Source organism: Bos javanicus, chromosome 16, assembly GCF_032452875.1.
Source record: "Bos javanicus breed banteng chromosome 16, ARS-OSU_banteng_1.0, whole genome shotgun sequence".
Classification (NCBI taxonomy): domain Eukaryota; kingdom Metazoa; phylum Chordata; class Mammalia; order Artiodactyla; family Bovidae; genus Bos; species Bos javanicus.
In genome coordinates, this window is record NC_083883.1 from 62828374 (window position 1) to 62852931 (window position 24558).

At 51.9% G+C, this 24558-nt stretch overlaps 2 protein-coding genes across 8 annotated transcripts in view; one reads left to right on the plus strand and one right to left on the minus strand.

Annotated features, from left to right (window-relative positions):
- The window catches only part of KIAA1614 (KIAA1614 ortholog), a 44167-nt gene extending 39574 nt beyond the window's left edge, over positions 1 to 4593 (plus strand). For all 6 annotated transcript variants that reach the window (XM_061383387.1, XM_061383385.1, XM_061383388.1 and 3 more), the window contains one exon: positions 3336 to 4593. In XM_061383387.1, the coding sequence (XP_061239371.1) occupies positions 3336 to 3529 (194 nt within the window). In that variant the 3' untranslated portion in view covers positions 3530 to 4593. The remainder of the gene's footprint in view (positions 1 to 3335) is intronic.
- Positions 4594 to 13097: 8504 nt separating this feature from the next.
- Positions 13098 to 24558, minus strand: part of STX6 (syntaxin 6) — a 50573-nt gene continuing 39112 nt past the window's right edge. For both annotated transcript variants that reach the window (XM_061383390.1, XM_061383391.1), the window contains 2 exons: positions 22910 to 23004; positions 13098 to 18844 (listed from right to left, as the gene is read on the minus strand). In XM_061383390.1, coding sequence (XP_061239374.1) covers positions 18768 to 18844; positions 22910 to 23004 — 172 coding nt within the window. In that variant the 3' untranslated portion in view covers positions 13098 to 18767. The remainder of the gene's footprint in view (positions 18845 to 22909; positions 23005 to 24558) is intronic.

Here is a 24558-nt window from a genome sequence, read left to right on the forward strand (position 1 = left end):
CTCTAGTCTCTAATTTGTAAAATGAGGGACTTCCCTGGGGGTCCAACTGTTAAGACTCTGTGCTTCCCTTATAGGGGTTATAGGTTCAAGCCCTGGTTGGGGAACTAAGATCCCACATGCCAGGCAATGTGATCCAAGAAATAAGTAAATGCTGCTGCTCGACCCCATGGACTGTAGCCCACAGAACTTCTCTGTCCATGGGATTCTCCAGGCAGGAATACTGGAGTGAGTTGCTGTTTCCTCCTCCAGGGGATCTTCCCGACCCAGGGCTCGAACCCACGTCTCTTATGTCTCCTGCATCGGCAAGCAGGTTCTTTACCACTAGTGCCGCCTGGGAAGTCCATATATAAAGAACACCTAACCTGTAACATCAAGCTAACGAAACCCTGCCTGGAAAAGTCATTTCAGTGGGGTATATAGGGAAGTACCTGGCACATGTGTTCCTTCCCTCTTCAGAAAAAGAATGTGTATTTGGGGAGAAGAACTCCAGACAGAGGGCGGGGGGAAGTGGGCCGAGACATGATCTGCACCAGCTGCCAGTGTGAGCTCAGGCCCAACCAGGCATTCTCCTGTGCCCCCCATCCTTCCCACAAGTCCCTTTAGGCCTCTTTGCCGGCAGTGGGACTCCCTCCCCGATCACCCGTCACGGACTGCTGATGGGCAGGGGTCTCCAGTGACCAGGAGCTTCTTGGGTTCTGCCTTGGCCTGCTCTGTGGGCGCCCCTTGCCTGGGTGGGTGCCAGCTCTTCCCTGTCCTGCCCAGGTGGCACCCTCCTCCGGCCACTGCGGTTGGCTGTCAGCTGTCCCGCAGAGATGCCCTCACCCTTGGAATGTGGCTGGTACTGGTGCGTCCTAGCCTCAGGCCGTGCTCCAGCCCCCCAGGGTCACTTCTCCTGGGCCTCAGAGAGGCTGTGAATTGGGGCTGGTTTGTATTCCTCACTAAAACATCATGATGTGGGTGTTCCTTGCTGGCTGTCACATCTAAGTCCGTACAAGCACGTGAGAACGGCAGGCTTCGCCGTCTGCTTCTCATTGAAAACAACACAGAGATCATACATCCTGAACAAAGGCCGTTGGCAGCAGACAATAAACGTCTACAACAGCCTCTCTGTCATACTTGTGTCATGACTTCCAACTGTGAAACGTACCCCGGAGTCTCCCCCCTACATGGCAGGTGTGACAGCAGTGTCTGGTCCTCCGACTCCATTCTTTTGGGTTTTCTCATCCCTCCCCACTGACATGCTCTGCTGGACAGCAGCCATTTCTGCAGCTTCCTCCCCTGCCTCCTTACCTGCCTTCCCCCGACTATTGCCTGCACGCAGACAAGGCAGGCAAGCAGTTAAAGAACCCAAAAAGAAGAGGGGAAGGCTAGGGCAAGGGCTGTGAGAAAAGCCTTGTGCAGCCAAGATGACAAACAGGCCTTGCCAGGAGGGAGCCGGCCTTGCAGGAAAGGATCAGATCAGCCAAGAAGCACTGAGAGCGAGTTCCACAGCTCAGACCGGGAAGCAGGAACATGTCAACAGATTGGCTTTGCTAAACCCAAGAGCAGCAAACCTTCGAGTGTCTTAGAGGAGATTTCAGTGCACATTCAAACCCCAGCTTTGAAAAGCTTGACTTCTCTTGGGACCAGAAGCTCCTAGGATGCTGGGTGAACTGGAAAGATGACTTCCCACCCTTAAAAGGCTTCCAGCCAGAGAGGAGATGCTCTTTCAGGTCCCTTCTAAGAACACTGATTTTTAAGAAGAGGAAGTAGAGAACCGGGCGTGGACAGCTGCTAAGTGTTTCTAATCAGCCAGCCGAGCTCAGGCTGGGGCGCAGCGAGGGTGCTTAAAGCCACGCCAGCGTGTCCCAGGGCACCCTGCAGGGGCCGTCACTGTACAGGCTCCCCGGCCTGCAGTCTTCCTGCTCTGCACACCTGTGCTCACTTAGTGCGATTTGGTGGGTGGGGGGGACCCATGGATGTGGGACACCCAGTCTTCCCTGGAAGAGCCTGTGCTCCCTTGCTCCCTCAGGCAGAGACAGCGAAGGGGAGGGTTTGAAAGGTTTTCCGCGGAAGTTGAGGCAAGAGGGGCTCAGTCAGCTGGACTGTCCCACACTGTGTGGCCAGGGAGCCCAGCCCAGCCAACCCGAGGCCCCCAGAGCCTGCTCCGCTGACATGAGTTCCTCAAACTGAACTGGGGAAAGAAGGAGAAGCAGCTCCTTCCGAGGTTCACCCTACCTCAGACACCCAGGAAATGGTCCCCGCCAGGTGGGGCCCCTCGGGGGCACTGGAGGGGAGAGTGTATGCAGAAAGGAAAAGCGAGCCACTATGACTGTAAATAGGGGGCTAGAACTTCTACGGGGTCTTCCCTCGTAGCTCAGTTGGTAAAGAATCCACCTGCAATGCAGGAAACCCGGGTTTGATCCCTGAGTCTGGAACATCCCCTGGAGAAGGGAATGGCAACCCACTCCAGTATTCTTGCCTGGAGAATCTCATGGACAGAGGAGCTTGGCAGGCTACAGCCCATGGGGTCGCAAGAGTCGGACAACTTAGCAACTAAACCAACCGACCAGAATTTCTGTTTCCTGGGCTTTTGCCCAGATGCCTCTGAAATCTAAGGATCCATATCCGAGGAAGACTGAAACCAGGGCTGGCCCTAGACAATCCGGTGAAGCAAACCAGGTTTGGATTTGACCTTAGCCCAGCAACTCCCTGGGCTTCCCAGGTGGCGCTAGTGGTTAAGAACCTACTTGCCAAGGCAGGAGACATGGGTTCGATCCCTGGGTCAGGGAGATCCCCTGGAGAAGGGAATGGCAACCTTGGACAGAGGAGCCTGGCGGGCCAGTTCCTGGGCTTGAAAGAGCTGGACATGGCTGAGTGACTAACACTTTGATTTGTTTGCGGCTCCAGTGATACCATCCACCCCCAGCTACTTGAAGGGAGCAGGTGGGTCTTATTTGTGAATCCCCACCTAGAGCAGTGCCGGGCATGTTGTAGGTCTTAACAGTTTCCTTATTTTATAACCAAGGCTTCTCCCAGAAAAAGATAAGATTAGCTCATTCACACTGAGGTATACATGAATAATAACAGCTTAAGGCATTATTTGTATTAGGGGCATTTTAAAAGAGAAAAAAGGAAAAATGAAGTGGAGGCGGGCCTGCTGTATCTATTATAAAGGGAGTTGTGGTTGTGAAGTGGAATAATGAGTGTGCGTGCGTGCATGCGTGAAGCACCTTGTATAAGCCCCTGCCTCCCCTCCACGCACCCCCCAGCGCCACCCACCTGGTCGGCATTCCACAGAGCTGCGTGTCTTCGGTTTGGGTTTCCTGCGTTAACTCTCCTGTTTTCCTTTGCAGGGTTCTACGTGCAGGAGATGGCTGACGAGAGCACAGCCAAGCTCTACTCGGGGCTGCTGGGGGTGGGGGATGAGATCCTGGAGGTGAACGGGGCCAAGGTTGCAGGGCTGGGCTTGGCTCACGTGAGGGAGCTCCTGGCCCACGCGGAGAACTTGTCGATCCGGGTGCTGAGGCAGAGGCCTGTCCCACGGTGACACAGAGGTGCCTTGCCTCTCACTGTTACCACACCACCGCCCCCCCACCCCCCCACCCCCCGCCCGATGGAAACCCCGAACCGCCCCCGGGGGTGGCTGGGAATGTGCTACACAAAGCTGTTTTGTCTACTGAAAATGAACACGGTGGCGTGCAACCCCTCGGGCCTCGGTCAGGCTTCTGTGACTGACCGTCCTTGCAGAGGGAAGGAGCCTGTTTGTGTGTTTTGTTTAAGGATGTTAATTTATGCAGAAGCAGGGAAGGGAATGGGTCTCCCACCCTGAAGGGCCTGAGGTGGGGTCACCGTCTTCTGGCACCTTTGTTGCCAGCAGGAGGAGAGAGATTCGGTGGGTCCTTCGGTTGGTCCCCAAGCAGCATCGCCTTACCCCCAGGCCCCGTCGTCCCACAGTCAGGGGCTCCCCGAGCTCCTCTCACTCCAGAGCCAAAGAAAGTACTTGGCCGTATTGGCCTTGAGCCTGCCTTTTTTGGTCTCATTTCTCCCAGCTCCCATCTGACGCCTTTGCTCTTTTTCCAAAAATGGACCAAGTGTCCGGGAGTCACAGCCTTACAGCCATGGACCATATATCCCAAACCAACATGTGTCTGGTGTGAGAACAGCTGAGAGATGTTATCTGGTAGTCAGAATATTAAGGATTTCTGGGAAATCTTTATGATATACGAGGTTGAAGGAACAAAATGAAACCGAGACCAACTTCAGGGAAGTGCTGCTGTAGCCAGTGGGACTGACCAGAGCAGCCCTGCCCCACACCGCCCTGACCTCTGCTCCCGCCCAGAGTGAGACTGGAGCCGCTGCAGCCTGGCCGTGAGGGGCTCTGTCTTCCTTCTCCTGGGGCCTTGGACAAGGCTGCAGCTGGTGCCAGGCTGTCTCCAGCCACAAGCTCTCAGCCCAGACTCCCTGAGGGCAGCTGTGGGTGGGTCGCTGGCAGGGAGATAGCAGGGCATGCGAGCAGAGGGAGGGGCCATCCCATCTGGCTCTTCCATGGCCCAAAGTGTTGGGACTCTCTGGAAGTAGTCTTAAATTATTAAAAAGCAAAACCGAAACGTCTCCCACTCTTGAGTCGCTAAATTTTGGGCTGATGTGTTCACTTGACCTTCACTAGCCTGGCAGGGGCCTGGGGGGAGGGGGAAGGAGGACACAGGCATGGCAGTGGGCTGTGTTGGCATGCCAGAGGCAGGGGCCGGGGAGGCCTCTGGGGTTGGGGTGATGCCAGAGTTGAGGTGGAAGCCTCCAGAGGTCGCTCTTTGGCTGGAAGAGGAGCCCTGGGCAAGGTGCATTTAGGAGCAGGAGACAGACTGGAGCTAAGGGTCCTCAGATGGGATCAGTTGGGATGGGCAGCCCCGGGCTGCTGGGGGCAGGCTGTGGTGAGAACACTGCAGAATCAGGTTACCGTGTGTGTGGCTGCAGCTCTTAGCAGGCACGGTTGCTGAAGGAGACTTGAGGCCTGAGAGAAAGATGACGGGCAGTGGAGGGGAGGTCAGGCAGTCGTGTGTGTGTGTGTGTGTGTGTGTGTGTGTGTGTGTGGTGAGCTTTCCCAGGAGACATGTGGCCTGAGAGAAAGATGACGGGCAGTGGAGGGGAGGTCAGGCAGTCTGTGTGTGTGTGTGTGTGTGTGTGTGGTGAGTGAGCTTTCCCAGGAGACATGTGGCCTGAGAGAAAGATGACGGGCAGTGGAGGGGAGGTCAGGCAGTCTGTGTGTGTGTGTGTGTGTGTGGTGAGCTTTCCCAGGAGACATGTGGCCTGAGAGAAAGATGACGGGCAGTGGAGGGGAGGTCAGGCAGTCGTGTGTGTGTGTGTGTGTGTGTGTGTGTGTGTGTGTGGTGAGTGAGCTTTCCCAGGAGACATGTGGCCTGAGAGAAAGATGACGGGCAGCTGCAGGGGAGGTCAGGCAGTCCTATGTGTGGGGGCGGTGAGTGTTCTCCTCTCCCAGGGCCTTAGCAGCAGCAGCCAGTTAAAACCCCTCTTTACTTCCCTGGAGGCTAGGGGGGAAGGACAGCTCCCAGAGCCCCCGGCACTGCAGGCTGGGGAGGCTGTGCTGGCCTGGGGTCAGGGTGATGGGGTTGAGCAGCAGGATCAGTGGAACAACTACTGGGGTCTTCCAGGTGTGAAGAGGGCCCTGGGATAACTCAGACACCAGCCCAGGGCCCCCCACAGCTGAAATAGCCCCAAAACAGGAACTACAGGAGTGGGGAAACCCTGGCATCTCCTGCACCCCAACTCGTGGCCTTGTGTTCATAAGACTTTGAGGAAATTTCACGTTGAAAGATGCTTCTAGAGGCAAAAAGACCCGCTGTTTTCTCTGTCTGGTGAGGATAACCAGAATAACATGCCTCTTCAGCCCCAGCTGGGAAGTAGGGTGCTTGGGCTGGGACTGAGTAGGGGAAGGTTTCTAAGGAGCCCTGAACAGCTGCATCTGTTAGATCCCAGATGCGGGGTCAGGCTTCTAACACATCTTATTTCATCCTTAAACTAGTCCTGCCAGGGATGTCCCATCTAGTGTCTTCTTTTACACAGATGGAGAACCAAGTTCAGCAGTGATGACAGGCCGTTCAGACCTAGTACTCTGACTGGGGGCCCACTCTTCTACTGCTGCCCCCTCCCCCCGTCCCCCATGCCAAAATAAGGCTGGATGGAAGGAGGAGGGAGGGAGGCTCTGTGGGCTGTGTGTGAAGTAGACCTGCTTTACTGTAATTCCATGGAGGCTGAGGGTGCTCCCTCCTGGAGTAAAGCGATGCTGGGCCCCGACTTGTGTGGGTAGGAGGGGGCTTTGGATTCTCCGGCCTCCTGTCTGACCTTCCCCATCTGCTCTGCCTGGGGAACTGCTGACCTGGAAAGCTAGGTCCAGCGCTGCGGCATCCACCCCTCCCACAGGGCCATCAGAACCTTCTTATTTAGAAAGTGTTAGTCGCGCAGACGTGTCTGACTCATTGCGACCCTATGGACTGTAGCCTGCCAGGCTCCTCTGTGCATGGAATTCTCCAGGCAAGAATACTGGAGGGGGTTGCCATTCCCTTCTCCAGGGGATCTTCCCAACCCAGGGATTGAACTTGGGTGTCCTAAATTGCAGGCAGATTCTTTACCAGCTGAACCACCAGGGAAGCCCTTGTGTTAACTAGGAGCTAGGCCATGGGCCATGCAGGAGCTCCGAGAGATGAGAAAGATGGGCTCCACCTTATCTGGCCAGAGGCTAGGGGAAGACTCAGGCATCCCCACCTGGCCTGATGGTGCAGAGAGGAGGCATCTGGTTCGCCCTAGGGTAGAGAAGCTGGCAATGATCTGAGATTGGCTAGGGGAGGCCTGCTTAAGAAGCGGGAGGAAAGGCTCTTAAGAGGAAGAACTCCCAGGAAGGTAAAGGAAAAGATGTTCAGGCACAGAAAATAAGCAGCATGTTCAAAAGTATGGATTTCTCCTGAATCTGCCCTCTGTCCCTCCGGTGGCTGTGTAAGCTGTGTGTCCAGACGTCTCTTTGTACAGGTGGGCATCTGACACTGCGACCACACAGAACAGAAAATGGCCCCGGCTTTGGCTTCGGGCGTGTCAATATCCTTAGGACAGCCAGGAGCCTGTTCAGGTGCGATGGCAACCTCGGAGCCCCCGCCAAAGCCGCGGGTGTTGAGCTGGTCTGGCAGGTCTGTAGAGGAAGGATGCCGATTTGGACTTTTTATTTTAGGATCGCCTTTCCTCGATACTGGTGGGGCGAGAGCGCGTCTCCTCGGCAGAGCGCTGCTGGGTGTCTCCGGCTTGAGGTCCGAGGTCTGTGGAGGGCGCCCACCAAGCCTTCCCCTCTTGGCTACTTTTTTCCAGGTGGTGGTGGTGGTTTAGTCGCTCAGTCGTGTCCGACTCTTGCGTCCCCATGGACTGTAGCCCGCCAGGCTCCTCTGTCCATGGGATTCTCCAGGCAAGAATACTGGAGTGGGTTGCCATTTCCTCCTCCAGGGGATCTTACCGACCCAGGAATCAAACCCGGGTCTCCTGCATTGCAGGCAGATTCTTCACCGACTGAGCCATGAGGGAAGCCTACGGCGCCGCCGGCAAGTCCGGTCGGCCCTCCCCGCCCCTCGGCGGCCCCGGAGGCCCCGGTCGCGCCGGCAGGAGGATGGGGCCGGCCGCTCTCCGGGCCGCCTGCCTCGGTCAGCGCCCCCGCCTCCCGCGTCTCGGCGCCGCCCGGTCCTCGCCTCCGTGGGGCCGGGGAAGGGCCCGGGCGCTGTCCCCTCGGGGAGGTCCAGCAGGTCGGGGCGCGCTTAGACCGCGGGAGGGCTGGAGCCTGGAGTCTGACGGGACTGGGGTCTTGGGGGTTTTACATGCCCCGTAGCCCGCACAGCTGGGACGCTCGGCTTGGTGCCCGCTTTATCCTCGAGGAGCGCACCTTTGGGGACGGGAGAAGGGGGAAGAGGGCAGCCTGGGGAGCTGCCCGGGGACCGCGCCCGGCGTTGGCGGCGCGGCAGGGGGACGAGCTGGAGCCGGTGGCGAGGGGAGCGAGGTGAGGCCGGGCGGCACGCGTGTCGGGGCGCGGGCGTGGGGACCCGGTGCGCGCAGTGCCTCAAGCGCTCTCACGTGGAGGAACGGCAGGCCCCAGTCGCATTTTGGAAACCAAGGTGGACCTGGGAATCCAGGGACGTGCAGTCACTGTGTCGTCCGCCACCCTGTTCGGCCTGCTCCTCAAATACCCCAGAGCTCTGCTGGGGACAGGAAGGTCACAATCCTGAATCCCTACAGTGACTCAGCGAGGGAGGGACTACTCATCTCCGAGTTGCAAATTAGGAGTCCCAGACTCAGAGGTTAAGTTACTTATCCAAGGTCACACAGCAAGTAATTAACAGAGGTAGGATTTGAACCCGGCCCTCTGCAACTCCCAGCCTGCGTCTGCCCTTCTGCGATCCTATGAGGCTCACCTCTGGAGGTCCCCGAGCCACCCTCCCACCCCACCAGACCCCCACCCCCAATCCCTGGAGCCTGTGATCAGCTCTTGAGGCCCAGCGCTGCAATGACCTTCACTATGGCAGGCCTGGGGGGTTTGGCTTCAGTTTTCCTTCAGGGAAATGGAGCTGATGCTCCCACCTCCTGGTGTGGGGAAGGGAGTAGGGCGGGCAAATCATTTTACAGAACAGTGTTTCTGAACTGCAGGCCTCTACTAGTGGGTCATAAGATATTTTAAAGAAGGACCAGCATTAAAAAATAATTAACAGTGCTTCACACAAGGCAAGGTTAGGTTCTGTATGGAAAATGCCTTTAAGACGTGTGTGTCCCAGAGCTGTAATCTGAAGCGTGTTCTGCTCTGAGGGTGGCATAGAACCATCTTTGGGGCTAAGGCTGGTAGGCTGGCCCCTCCATTCTGCCCTCAGGGCCCAGCGCTGCCCAACTTAGGAGCTGCTGAAACCTGGCCTGAGGGCGGGTGTGAATGCGCCCGGCCCCTGAGAGCAGAGGCATCCTTGCTCCCACATCCGTCACCTTGAGGAGGCCTGCACCCGGGGTGGGGCACCGTGACGGGACAGGGCTTCCTGGTCCTCCAAGCTGACCACCGGCAGCAGGATTCCCACAAGGGCAGTTTTTGGCTTGAGCTTCAAACTTCAGTTGCTGGTTTCTTGGTTCCACTGCATCCCAACTCCACACACTCACATCCACCCATTTATCTTATTTATGTGTCTTTGTTGGGGCAGTCTCCCCCCTGTCCACCCGTGGACCCCAGACAGCCTTCAAATATGTTAGACGTGTCCACCCGCAGAAGCATTCCATGACACTGATGCCGAAAACTTGTGCACCAGTGTCAAATCTGTAGACAGAATTTTTGGGTGACGTAGAAAAGAATGCTGTAGTCCAGGGGGTCGTAAAGAGTCAGACACAACTGAGGGACTGAACTGAACTGAGAAAAGAATAGCTTTATTGCTTTGCTAAGCAATGGGAGACACAGCAGGCTTCTTTCTTTGAAAACTGTGTGTGCCAACCTGGAAGGATCTGGTGCGGAGTTTTATAGTAATGGCTCAAGGATGGGATTGTTGATAAGACTAGGGTGTGTCCAGGGCCTGCACTCCTTTAATCTGGTCCCAGGTAATCTCAGGATGAGCTTCTCTGGTTCCTTCAATCCAGCCTCAGGTGGTCTTCTCTGGAATGAAGAATGCTAACATCTTTCATTTGTTGGGAGTCTTAGTCAAAATGGGTTTCCCTGGTCACTCGGTCAGTAAAGGATCCACCTGCAGTGCGGGAGACCCAGGTTTGATCCCTGGGTCAAAAAGATCCTCCAGAGAAGGGAATAGCTACCCACTCCAGTATTCTTGCCTGGAGAATTGCAAGGAAAAGGAGTCAGGCAAGCAACAGTCCATGAGATCACAGAGTCAGACATGACTAAGAGACTCACACACTTAGCCAAAGATACTGTTATGTGTATCCCTTGAGAAGGAACCAGGACCCTGCTGCAAGGCTGCACAACTGTTTCTTGACTGTTTCTCCTTGTGTCTCTTCCATTTCTTCCCTGATTACCAACTATTCGAATCTGCCCTTTGGAACTCAGGGAAGGGCATGGAGGCTGGAGTCCGTTCCCTACAAACAAGAAAAGGGGGACAGAAAGGCTTCCATGTCCAGCAGCCCCACTAGGTCCTGCTCAGTTTCAACCCCTGCATGCTGACTATGGCCCCCTCTGCTTAACTCCTGTAGAATCTCATCTCAAGGGCTCTTCCTTGCGGTTCTTTCCCCATGGAACTGCTTCTTTATCCTCCACCAAACTTACCTGGCAACAACTGGACTTCCCTGGTTCATCTGCCCACTTCCCCCCACAGGCTGTCACCTGATCCCCTTCCTTCCCTCCCTCTCCATCATCCTCTCTGAAGTTTCCCTTTCTTCTAGACAGCCAGAGCACCTGCTTGAAAATGGCAACAGCCTTCCTTGGCAGGCAGCTCTGCCCAGCTCTCAGGCTGGGGTTTGGCCAGGTCGCAGTGCTGGGTGCCGAGGAAGGGGCTGCTGCAATTGGCTCTGACACTCTGCCCACAGAGCCAGGCCTTAACAGCTGTCCTGCCAGGCCTGGAGGGTATCCGGGCTCTCCATTGGATGCCCAGCTGCCTGCTGGGCCTGCCTTTGTCTTGCCCTTCTGCAATCTGGACTCGGGCCCCAACTCACAGTGTGAAGCTGCCCTTAGGGGTCTGGCCCAATGCCGGGCACCGGGGAGAGGCCTTCCCTGTCCTTGGGATGCCCAGGGTGGAAGCAGCTACAGCTGTGCTTAGAGACAAACCAGTGTGCCAAGGGCTACGATGGTAGCCCCAGGCAGGTGGCCCCATTGCACCTGGTGAGCAGAAAGGCCTCCCAGGAGAGGCAGTCCCAGACTCACCAGCTTCCCTCCCAGCTCAGTGTTGTCTCAGGAACAAGGAGCGCTGGCAGCCATGGGGCTCATGGTGACCTTTGGATGCCACAGCTTTCTCATCCTGTGCTCCTCAGCCTGTCTCCAGGCCTTTCTGAGTTTATATGAGCTTGGCTCCCCTATTTTTTTACACATTTCCAGCCAAAGGAACAAAAGCTTCAGAACATTTTATCAGCAAGGCTGACCTGCCTGAGGTCCTTGACCAGGTTTCTTGAACTCTGCAGTAGGCTTATGGGGTTTGAGTTATGGTCAAGTTCAAGGTGGCGGGTGTCCATCATCACCATCTTCGGCACTTCTAGTCCAGTGCTTTCACCTGCTGCTTACTTGTGCTGCAACGTATTTGAGCCTTCTTCCTCTCCTCAGTTTTACCTGTTTCTCCGGTTAGAACAATGGCTTGGTGAGAGAAACATCTGCTCACCACCCCTGAAACCTAGATAGTGACTCCTCAGAAAGGCTGCATCATGTCAGAACTTGATTCCCATCCTATCATACAATGGTTGTAATCTTGGGGAAGATTCGTAATTGCTCTACGCCACAGTTTTCAGACATTAAAATGGGCCTCAACAGTATTTCCCTCATGGGGTTATGAGAATAAACAGAAACAGTCCCTCAGGCCTTGGTCATGTCCCTCAGGCCTTGGTCAAAGACCAGCTGGCGTACCAGATTATCATCAAATATTGGCCAAAAGTATTAGCTTTATTAGCTACTAATGAGATAAAAAATTTTGGAAGTTTGCTCTCCTGGAAGAGTTGATGATCCTTCTGGAAGGCTGCCCAATCTTGTGAGCTTTTGTGAATGGAGACAGAGCCATTTAATGGTGCACTTCAGGGTGGACAGAGACTGGGAGGGAGGAAGCGGCCCTGCAGAGGTCAGAGAGGCTGGCTTTGGGAGTCCACGTTCCAGTCCTGGGTGACTGCTGGAGCCCATCACTCCCTCCCTGAGAGGTGGTGGTGGGGATGTTTGTGCTCAGGCTCTGCCTGTACCAAACAGGAACCACTGCTGCGTTCTGGCTGCCAGCACCCTGTGCGGGGGGTGGAGGGGAACCCTATTCCCAGACAGCTGGCACCCGGGACGTTCCGAGGATGGGGCACACTTTGAAATGTGTCCTCTTCGACAGTGAAGACACCGTGGTGGCACAGATGGTCTGCCCTTCCTGGGGCTTCCGTTTGTGCCTCTAGCGTTGCCTTTTAACATTCCCAGTGTGAGTTTTGTGTAGGACTTGCGGCCAGTGGGACCTCTGGAACAGCAGCAGAGCTGGGAGTGGGGTCAAGGTGCTGGGGGAAGAGGACCTCTCGGCCGTGGGGATGTGCGTCTCCCCTCGGTCCACGCCATGGGGTCCATGTTGTCCCCAGCTGTGGGGAGGTGATCGGCTTTATCAGGAGATACGTAGACCGATTTCCTCCCCGGGAAACAGTTGCTGTAACCGTCAATAAGCAGGCGCTCCTCTAGTAAGGCTGTATGTTGACTCGCCTCTGCCCCTTCTAGTTATCAGGTCAGGGGGTCATGAGGCTGAGGACTCGGGAAGCACTGCTGGGCCAACTTCCGAGCAAGGTGTGGGGGACACGTACACGGCTCTGCCCCTCACCAGCTGTGGACGGACCTTGAGAGACTACTCGTGTCCAGATTTCCTCATGTGCAGATTTGAGGTAAGACTAAATGAGGAAATTTCTCCAGTTCAAACAGGCATTTCCAGTACTAGATGCGTTAACAGAAGGTACTAGAACAGTGCCTGGCACATACACAGAACGTGCTCAATCTGAGGACGATGATGCAAAAGAAGTGAAGACCCCGTCCTTCATGAGCTCACACAGCCTGACCTTGTCCCACAGAGCTCAAGGCAAGCTCTTCTGACTACCAACTGGCATGGGCAATATTTTTGTATGCCAACACTTCAGTGAAGGGCAAGTTGGGGACTCGATTCCTTTGTGTTATAGTCTCTCTGACCCCCAGGTGCCTCATCCCAACTGAAACGGTGCTGTATGAATGCACAGTAGACTGGCTGGGGGTTTAAGAATTCATATATAACTTACTCAGCCAGAGAAAACAATTTAGAACTCACATCTCACACCAGCCACAAACTTTTCCTACCCCAGCCATATGCACAGGTTCATGTTTATTAGTGCGAGCAGGAGGAGGAGAGGCAGCTGTGTTTTGGTCTGAAAAGAACTAAAAATAAAAACCAACCAAATCAAAAACCAGGACAAAGTTCATGGTCTCTCCATTTCTCTTTAATACTGAACAGTATTCTTTGTACAGCTGTAACATGACTTCAAGAGTAGAAGTAAGAAACTTTACTGATAAACTTCTGGGTGTAAAAATATCACTTTTAAGGATGGCTAGTGGAGGCTTTTTTAAACACAAGTATTTTTCAAAAGTTTTCAAGTTTATTGTGTCATCAAATTTTAAGGTCAGGATTAGAATCAAGGCCATGAAGCTGTTTTACTTTACAACAGCGGTGGTTTACTGCAGCCTAAATTCCACAATGCAGGGAGCAGTGGTTCTCACACTTGGGTGGGCATCAGAATCCCCTGGAGGGCTTGATGAACAGCCCACTGGCCCCATCCAAGTCTGTGGGTCTGGGGTGGGGCCCGAGAATCTGCATTTCGAGCAAGTCCCCAGGGGATGCAACCCGCTGGTCCCACTCCACACTTGCTGAGCTACTGCGTAGAGGAAGCGAGACCTACCTACAGCGAGGCTGGAAATGCTGGCCCCGGGCTCTGACACTGTTCTCCTGGGGTGGTGGGGCTGGGGCGGAAGCACCATCTGGAAATCACCACGGCTTTTGCATTTCTAATCACTGATCTCACTTCTTTCATTTGTACCTCTAGCTAATTAAAAATAAAATGCTTTAAGGTTATTTATCCTTGAAAGAGAAAAAAAACAACGGTTTAGTCCTGCTGAGCATTGCCATGTATTACACAACTTTTAATTACACTAATTTCTGATTACAAGTGAGCCAGTGGAAGCATATTTCCACTTACAAAACCCGAATCCATCATCATTTACAGCTTGCTTGCTTTAGCCCTCTCCTGGTTGCCAGGCCGCCCCCAGCCCTGGGCGTTCTCCCAGCCCGGGTCAGTCAGGACGTCATCACGTGATGCTCGCAAGCAGTTCCAGTGCCTTATTAGTGGGACACCTGCCTGGCCTCCCCTCACCCCGCACAGACAACAGGGTACACTCACACTATTTTCCTGAGGATTAGGACAGCTGCCTGTCCCGGAACCGACCAACCGTGGGGTCACAATTCCCATTCAGTAGCCCAGTCTCAGCCAAAACCTACTTTCTGCAGAGCAGGAAAAGAACCTCCCTGAATCTGGTCCCACCCCCAGGGCTGCCAGAAAGCTGGGCTGGAGCAGGGCGCTGGGCTGCCGCCAGGGAACAAGCCTGCAACAACTGCAGACAACGAAGCTGGGTGGTCTTGCTTCTAATACCCTCCGGATAATCAAGTGGCTTCAGGTTGGATAAGTCGTAACTTTTAAGAAAAAAAGAAAAAAGGCAAAATACACTGTCACAAAGGGTCAGGACCATGAAATGTTCGTGTGAAGCCCAAGCAGCAGGGCAGGCGCCTGGATGCTAAGCACAGTTCCCCGCACGGCCTCGGGGAAGGGCATTTCTGGACACAGGTCACATGCGAAGGAAAACGGCACCAACACGTTAGCTTGTATCAGAGGGAAGCCAAGTTCTTGTCCTTTCTTTCTCACCTCCCCAAGTGTCTGTCCTAGTAAAGAGACGGTAATATCACCTAACAAAGAACTTGCCACCCACGGACATCACAGCAACACGACCAGAGCGCCACTGTAACATTCAGAGCCTCGTGTTCACCCAAAAGCAAAAGATGTCAAGTGGCTGAGCTCAGTGGGGAGCACAGGTCACTACAAGCCTACGTCCCATCACTGAGGTCAGCCTGTCCCAGACAGTGGGTGGGCTCCCTGTGCCAAGTCTGGACTGCAACCCACCCAGTGACTCCTGTGTCTGTTGAGGGAGCTGAAAGTGTGTCCTCTCTCAAAACATGAGGGCTGAGCTAAGTGACAAAGTCCTTCTGAGTCTACTGTTAAGGATGCTAACATCCCAGAAGTCGGCTAGCTTGGAGCTTTGGCCTCCAGGTTCACAGCAGGGCTGTTCTGAAGGCTGTTCTCTCGACTCAGAACTTTCCTGGGTTTCTGGACTCAACAGCCGATAGCAGTCAGCAGTCTCCCTGGGAGCATTATCAGGCAGACCAAAGGAGCTCCTTGGTTTCAGCACAGGCTGGGAGCTGGGTACAGGTAACCAGATGGGGCAGAAAGGCTACCTCCTCCTGCCGGGAGTGCCCCCCGCTGCTGCCCCAGAGACATAAAGGCTGGGAGGGGGAGGCTGCAGGGTCCTACCCTGGGCCCCATACTCACGCACTGTGCTCAGGCACGGGGCTGCCTGACTACGGGCCTTGTGGCTTCACCCTCTCTCTGCACTTGATAGACAAAGAACAGTCTTAAAAAAAATTTTTTTTTTCCTTAAAAAAACCTGGAAGGGGGAGAAATGCCAGTGAGAGGAAGACAAAGAGGGAGCACTGGCAGTACTGTGTTCCACATTTTAGAACTTTAGCTTTCTAGACAGTCCGAATTTTGTTTACAAATTTGTCCTGTGTACAAGGTAACACCAAATGGTTCAAATTCCAGCGTGGAAAAGCAACTCGTATTTATCAGTTGGTTTTAGATCTTCGGATGCTATGAATTCTCGAGAAAGGTGGTAATGGTCTCACTTGACAGCCAGGGAAATAACCAAAAGAAAAATCTTGGCTCCGCCACTTTCACTTACAGAAGGTAAAATGCTTCAGAGAGACAGATTTCTGCTGGAGTTAAGGCTGCGTTTCTCTTCGCAGCCCTTAATCTCACGAGGTGAGAAGGAGTGGAAGTTGCCAAGTCGTTGGCTACCAGACCCATCAGTCTGTCTAACTCTGGCTAAAAGCAGAGAATAATGGGCAAGTTACCAAGCTTCTCCCCCAGCTCTGGCGTGAAGAGCCTCATGTAACACACATGCTGTGACATCCAATTGCCACGCAGTAGCAGCATACAGAGCGCGTTTGTGATTTTTCACAGTTCACACAAAGACAAGATCAAAAACCAGGACAAGGAACTAAAGGTGTTTTGGTTTCCCAGCTGGATTCCTGCTCTGGCAAATTCTTTCAGTTGATCACTCCCCCATTCTACCCACCCTGCCCAACCAATTGATCAGTAAAATGTTCTTCCAATAAACAGAAATTGAGCTCTTTCTGTTATCCATCATATCCTGCCAGCTTTTTTAGCAATGATGAGTACGGATGAAGTACATGCTGAGGAGGGGAAAGGCCCCATGGCTACTGGAAGTGCCTTTGAGCCTCATGGAGGTATTGTGGGCATCTGCTCCACCCCCATTCTGCCACTCAGGGTCAGTGGACCACTGCAAGGAACTCACAGCATTAGGTCACTGATGAGGAAACATTTATCCTTAGAAATGAATCTAAGCCCCTGGCATGCTCTGTCTGCCACAGTCTGGAATTTCACTGGGGAGCCTTCAAATGAACATTGGTCTGCAGTGACTGCCCAGTCCTGATATATAACAGCCAGGGTCAGACCCAGGATCAGGTCACCTGGGGCTGTGTGTCCGACAAACACATTAAGAGGTGGCCTATCAGAGAACAGCTCCTCCAAGGTCAGAAAGACAGGGAGAATGCTGCACTGCCCGGATTTTAAGTAAACTTTCTAAATATTTTCCTCTTCAGTCTGGTCTGCAACAGCCACAGTCTAGCAAACACCTTAAATGAGCAAGTTTGCCAACTCTTAATATCCCCAAACAGTTAGTAGTTAAGCCTCGGTATCACAAAACTTGGTCCCTGAAGCCTGGGGAGAATCTTACTAATGACCAGCGTGTTCCCAACAGGCCCTGCAGACATGATGTCAGTTTCGAAGGACATGGTCAATCTGGTAACACCCGGAGAACAGTATGGCATTTAAACAGGGCAGTCGTGTAATTCATCAAGAAGGGGTTGCTTTGTGTAACACGGAAGATGAGGAATCACAGTACTGAGACAAGGTCCACATGGATGTTTAACCAAGACATTTTAAGGACCAGCTGTGTCTTTGGCTTGTAGGAGACTATTTTAACAAGCTCAAAACTTGGAAAAGTAATCTAGTACCCTATATCTGAAGCCATTTGTAAAAATCACTTTTTTCCCTAATTTGAAAAGAAATAACTTACATATCAAGTAGAGTGGAGTGTAAACGTGGATGTCAACCACCCTTTTAATTCTATAAACCTGCTTTCAGCTTTTCATCCACAGGCAGATTTCCTGACCTACCATGATCCTAAACATGAGAAAATACCCTTCTTTAAAAAATTGTTATGAGAATTTATTCCAAAGTGCAATTCAAGAGTTAGCTGGGCAAGTACATCATTGCAAATCACACACACCAAAAAGGGAAAACAGAAGCTCGACACAAACAAAAAAACAAGATACAAACAAAACAAGGGGGAAAAAAAAGTTAGTGTGCTGAGGAATGGACCCCGAAATATGAGGAGACGGGAGTCGAAGCCAGAATTCTGCCCAGATGCTGCTTCACAAGTGCAGAGAGAGATGGTGGGGAGGGACCGGCAGCTGCCACGGCCACACGCTGGCTCTGGGCTCAGCTGCTACTTCAATCCTAGGTTTTCATCAGGGAAGTTATAAAAATATATACACATGTACACTGGAGGCATTTTAAAAGTCACCAGAAGCTTGGAGTGTATAGTGTCTCAGCAGGGTCAGCAACTAAAACCCAATGAAAGCATGTCATTTAAATCCGGAAGGGCTCAGTTATTTGAATGGATGATAAACCACATCGTCTCAGGGAAAAAGGAACCATGTTCACCTACCCATCCTTGCAATTACAGGGTAAGAAAAATCTGGTCCAGAACTAGCCTTTTTTGACATTATGGTTTCTGGTAAGTGTCATTAATGTACTGACCACTCCCAGCCCTCAAGGCGGAGTGCTGCTGGAATAAAAGAACTGCCGCGGACGCCACCCTGGGACCTCAGGCCGCTCACGTGAGCCGCTGAGCCGCTCATTTCAGGGTCCCCTAGGAATGCAAGTTGCCCCTCTGGGGAGGTGGCTGTATGACAGTGGCATGAATCCAGCAAGGGCCTGACCCCAGCGACCTCACCCGCCCTCCGCAGCTGTGCCCTGCTGCTCCGTCCTCCCTTTAATTCAAGCCACAAGTCGCCAGCAGCCCCAAAGCCCAGCGCTTTTCGCTCTTTTCCACTGGTTATTCCTACCACAAAAACAGCGCCTAGAGAAGCACTTTCACCCCAGCACTTACCCCTGCAAACCAACCACTGCATCTTCTGTCACAAAGTGCTTCTGAGCTCTCTGTCCCCACTAACCACCAGCTCTCAGGGGTGAGACAGCACTGCCTCGACAGGGTGCGAGACCTATCCAGGCACCCACACCCCCCATAGGTGTTTCTGCAGTGGCCAGCGCGAGCCGTCTGAGGGGCGAAGAGCCTGAACGCGAGAAAAGAGCTGCCAAAGATGGATGGAATAAGCGTCAGCCAACATGAGCCGAGTCCGCGAAGTTTTCTGGATTCCTCGAAGGCCCTCCAGGGGGAGCAAGTTCCGGGGGGAGTGAATTCCGGGGGAGGCAAAGCAGAGCCAGCTGTCCTCAGAATGGGAGCCGGGGAGCCGGGAGTGTGCAGTCCTCGACTTCCTCTGCCCACCGGCCCTCCCCACACTGGGCTGGAGGCGCTGTCTCCACAGTGGGGTCACGGAAAGAAAAGTCAGCTCAGGCTGTGCTTCCAGGAGAGGGTTGCGAGGAGCGGGCCACCGCGCGCTGCTTCTCCCTGTCCCCCGGGGTGTGTGTGCAGCAGGAAGCGAGCCGGGGCCCCGCCGTCACAGCACTAAGAAGAGGATCAGCACGATGAGCAGGACCACGAAGAGGACTGCGATGGCACACCACTGGCGCCGATCTGGAAGGCAGGACATGAGGGTCAGCGCTCCTAGGACCTGACCTTCCCCAGGACACAGTTACAGGACAGTTAAGGCAACACCTGGGCATGCAAAGGGCACAGAATGGGCAAATGATGGCAAAGAGAGGCCCCAATTTGCCTGGGCACCTGGCACTAGACCGCTGCTGTTCCTGGCCTGCCCGTACCCCGAAAGCCAGCCTCGTAAGAAGTACTGGCTTTGTGTCCCAGCTCTCTTAAGATCTACAGGCTGCAGCTTTCCGCTGGCGGTTATCACATCCCTGGAAAAGGTGTTGGCATTGGTGTTACAGGTCAAAGCTCATCGGCTTTAATGTCCCACCAAAGTCACATCGTTTAAACAATAATCATGGTCTTTTCTCAAGGAGCACGACGGGAGGACAGAAAGGAGATGAAAGCTGCTGGTGGTCACTTCAGGAAACAAAAAAGCTGAAAAAGCAAGCTGTACTGATCATGGGTGTGTGACGGGCTTCATACCATCCTGGGCAAGAAAGATCGCTTTAACCAGTATTAAAGTAACTGACATGAACATCTCTAAGTCAAAGTGGAATTCTTTTCTGAAGCTTTCTGCCCTACTCATAATTTACAACAGGCGCAGGAAACAAAGTGGCCAGAGCCCATCTAAGTGACCCCAGAGCACGGTGGCCCCGAGGGACGGATGAGAGCAGGGCCCCCACAGTCCTTGCTGAGCGCCCCTAACTCACAGGGCTGCCGGAGGACCACGCAACACGAGTATCCGCACACTCTGTGGGCCCACACTTGGCACAGGATGCTGTCATCCTCAGGATGCGCCCTTTGCTTGGGCAGATGTAGGAAGAGCAAGCTGGCTCCCCACAGAGAACCCCTGCCATTCTGCACAAAAGGTCAAGCTGAGATTAAAGCCTGTGACACTGGAGCTCAGCTGCTAGAAGTAAGATAAGAGTTCTGTTTAAGTAGAAGTAAAAAGGTACCCCTACCAATTCATCAAAAGTTTATTTGAAAGATTTTAGCACAACACTACTATTGAGAATCACATTGTAAAAAGGTCTGAATCTAGGAAAATAGACCACACAACTTTACACAAAGCAATGCTGGGTCCATAAAACATGTAACTAAAGTAAATGTCGCAGACAGCAAAGTCTTAGAACCGGTCAGCAGAACTGCCACCGACCAACAGTGAGTAAAGCAAGTGCCTTTCCAGTGGCTCACTGCGCTCCCCATCACACATGCTAGAAACGCACTGAGCAAGTGGGATTAGAATCAAGACCTCAAGTCCACCTGTTCCTTTCTGAGACAGGACTAGTCCAAAGGGCGTGGGGAGGGTGAGTCTGCCTACTCCAGATAACAGTATTCACCTGTTTAACTATCACTTCAATGGTCCAGAAAACTCAAGTATCTAGCCTTCTTTCATCTACTTAAAAATGTTTACAATAATTTAAAAATCCTCTCATTAAAGTGATTAATCTATATTCTTCTAAGATGATACAGTCAAGGTAAATACCTCCTTGCTGCCTTGCCCAAGGCATCCTGCCATCTTAGACCTGAACTTCCAATAGTGAACCAGCTTCCCATCAGCCTCTACCCAGCCCTCCTCCCACCTCCAATCACTTTCTCTTCTGAAACTGCACTAAACAGGGGCTTTCATCAAAGAGCACACAAGCCAGCACAATCCAGGAATGTGCTTTTAAATCCACTTCCCTTTGAAGTGTAAGCTACTCCTAGGAAGCATGAACGGGGTGACCCAGGGAGCTGTTATCCTAGCGGACTTCTCCCAGAAGGGGTGGGTCCTAACCACGAGGGTTTTTGTGACCCCAAGTGAATGGTCCTAACCAGCCTTTTTGCAAGCTTGGACCTGTCTCAGAAAGTCAGGTGCGGGGGCGGGGGGTGGGGGGGCAGTGCAGAACCCCAGAGGTGACTCTGCAGGATTTTCCTGCTCTCAACAGTCTCCTCCCCTAAAGAGAAAAGATGAACAACAGAACTTTGGAAAGTGAGGGGAAGAAAACCTGGGTATCCACTCAAAAGAACATACTTCTTTTGGGTAGAATGACAAGACCAGTGTCTCTCTTGGGTCATTCAAAATAGTAAGTATGGCACCCTGGCAGATTTCTGCCCAGGAAAGCAGCCAGGCACAGGGAGGGCAGGGGTCTCGCCTCTGCAGGCCTGTGAAATGTGGGCATTCACTAACTGCCTAATCACACACTCCAGCGTGTCCCGCTACTCTTTCTTTGTATGTAGGCTTGATCGAAAAGCAGTGAACTTTCCCAAAAGTTACGAAGAACAGAGACAAACACCAAACTGCCCTGTCATCAAATCAAAGCCAGCATAGCCAAGCAGGAGGCCCCGAAATCGCTCTCTTTGGGGAGCAGATACTACAATGAACACCACAGGCAAGCTGTCCAAACCCAGGGGCCTTTCAGCGTAAGTGCTCTGTTTCCTGGCTCTCCTTCTTGAGGTATGACAGGACATACCTCAAGTTCTTACTTGCTCCCCAAACTTTTTTGGGGGGAGAAAAAGTAGAAGACAGTGTGAGCAGACTTAAGTAGAAGACAGCGTGAGCAGACGTCAGTGCTATTTATACACACGGAGCGGCTTATCACAATGCAAGTACTTTTCTAAATTACTCATTCCCAGAACGCTGGAGACAAGGACACAGTGCATCTTTGTTACACTGTTCTCTCCAAACAAAACCGGTGCTCAAGTAGCTACTTGACTTTGCCACTAATACAGACACTAGTGAAAGATCTGGTTGAAACTGGTTATATAATACTTCAGTAAAAAGCTTTTTTTTTTTTTTAAAGGAGAAAAAAAGAGGAGGGAAGGGGTGGAAGAAGAGAGAACAGGGATACGCAGGAAGAGGACTTCACAAAACTCCTCTAGATGTGTGGAAGACGAAGTGAGCTGGGGCCTGCCGCTGGCAATGAAGAGCCTACTAGAAGCACAAAGCATATGTGCCCTAGAGAGAAGGAAGGAAACCAGTCTGGCTAGGAGCTTCCCTTTGTCTTAGATGTAACAGGTCCTTGGCCCCCCATGGCCATCTTCTGCCTGTCTTACCCCCCCCTTTTTTTCCCCAAACACTTACTATGTACTAATACATGAGAGACACTGTTAAACATTTGTACACTAATTACTATTTCATTTATTTCTCACAATGACCTTGAGAGGTAGGTGTCATCCAATTTTTTTATATATAAAAGAAACAGAGCCCAAGAGAAGTCTTATGTAACTTGACTATGAGTTAAACAGTTGAGAAGCAAATACACACTTGTATTTAAATTTTGCCTCAAAAAGCAAGAGTGGACAGTTAGACTATGTCATACAGATGTAACAATAGGAAATCAACTGAAGAAAGCTGTCAAGACACAGGGGATGTTCTGATGGGGGAGGGGGTGCTCTGGTTCAAGAACACTTAGGTGCCCTTGAAGGATGTCTCAGTCCCTCCCTTCACCCAGAGTCTCCCACCAAATAGAGGGAAAAAAGATACTCTATTTTCTCTGATTTAAAAAGATGTTATTTCTCTTAGAGAAGACAGGTTGTAGTAACAAAAAACAGTCACTGGCACTCATCTTCCTACACAGTAACCAATTTGAAAAAAGTTACTTCTTCATCCCTTGCCTGGTATAAATTTGCTGGAATAGTTCACTACAGATTCAAATAAAAACAGTTTAAATGAGATCTGCAAGGCCATCTTCTGAAATGTAGAGGTGTTTCTTTCAGTGAAAAGTCAGTCCAGGAGAAACAGTAACTAGCTCTTACTAGTTGGGAATTGGGAAACCAATTCCCTCTTTTGGTAAGGAAATAGGAAAAAAGGAAAATGAACGATTTTGTAAGTGCAAAGAAAGTTACTCCGCCAGAAGAAACGTCAGCACCAGCCTCGCACGGTGGGGACCACGAAGGCTCTTCCCAGGCGAAGGCCACAAGCCGAAGACCAGGCCTGTGTGTGCTAGTCTTCCATCTCCTGACCCCAACGTCTAACAAAAATGTGCCAGAGGATCTGAACAAGCGCACCCATGAGACACCCCCTAGACTGTGTCTCTAGAATTAAGAATTCTGGAGCTTTAAGCACATACATACCACTGGTCATGTGCGATACTTTTGCAAGTTTCTTCATCACATTGTCCAGTCGAGACTGAGTGCTCTCCAACTCGTGAGAGAAATCGTCCAGCATGCTAGAAAGACAAGCAGACACAGGAGGAGGTTGCTCAGCACAGCTCCAGATACAGTGGCCATGGAGTTAAATTACTGGGATCTGGGCCTCAGTCTTCACAATCACCAAACAGACAACATTGGGATTCAGACCCCCCAATCTTTTTATCCAAGGGACAAGATCTGTTTTTGAGTTCGGAATTTTGGAAATCTGAAAAAGTAGTAAGTTACATACACTGTGTATTAGCCAACACCCCCAGCAGAGTCTGGAGCTGTCATCAAACACCTGAGTTAATATTTCTGCAAAGAAAACTATGAGGAGTCATGGCTGCAGTCAGTTCAGGTCAGGTTCCTCTGTAACAAAAGCTTGCTGCAAATTTTTTTTAGAGCTTTCTAGATTGCAGAACTGCAGCCAAGGCCAATGGGGACCTGAACATACAATAATACAAACTCAGCTGCAGTGCAGTGTAGCAGAAAGAAGGCTGTGTGAATCAGACAACCAGGCTTTGCCACTTGCTACTCTGGACAAGGGACCCTTATCTGTAAAAGCAGGCGATCCTATCAACAGGGTTCCCATGAAAGTTAAAGTGTTTGTTGCTCAGTCATGTCTGACTCTTTGGGACCCCATGGATTGTAGCCCCCCAGGCTTCTCTGTCCATGGAATTCTCCAGGCAAGAATACTGAAGTGGGTTGCCATTCCCTTCTCCAGGAGATCTTCCCAACTCAGGGATCAAACCCAGGTCTCCTGCACTACAGGCAGATTCTATACTGTCTGAGCCACCAGGGAAGCCCCACACAAAGCACTTTATAGTAGCGTGAGTTAAGAAATGGACTTTGATCAAATCATCATCTGCTTTAAGCCACCCCATGCTTTAACATAAAGCTGGGCAGCCTCAGGACTGAGGTCCGTGCACCTCGTCTACACGCACAGAGAACCAGCTCCCTGAGGCTCACACTGCTTGCTGCCCAAGGTGTGGCTAGGAAAGAAAACACAATACTCATACCAACAGTGTTTATTTCATAAATTACTAAGCATTCCAGACTATTCAACTTTGGATTAATATATGATTATCCTGAGGCTAGAATATGACATACTAATTAGTAACCAGAGGGCTTCTTAACAAGGCTTTATTCATTCCTCTGGCAGCACCAAGGGCAGAGAGTGGTTTGGGTCTGGGCCCACAAGAGGCACCCGAGAGCCCTGCAGGATTCAGGCAACCAACTCCTCATTAAGTCAGTCATTAAATATCCCCCATGTTGGCAACTACACAAACAAGCCTTTGTCCCTTACCTGAATTTTCAAATTAAAACATTTTTTAGCTCATTTTAGATTCTGGTAGCATCTTGGCCCCGCAGCTGGCAGACCTATCCACACAGGGCAAATGCTGATAAACAAGAGCTACCTGTGTGTGCTGTGTAAGATCTTTCTTACTCAAGACAAAAACGGGTAAGTCATCCAACCTCCAGTCCAAGGACACTCATTAACCATGCACTAACCAAATTTCTTAGGTGGCTCAGTGGTAAAGAACCTGTCTACCAATGTAGGAGACACAGGTTCAATCCCTGATCCAGGAAGA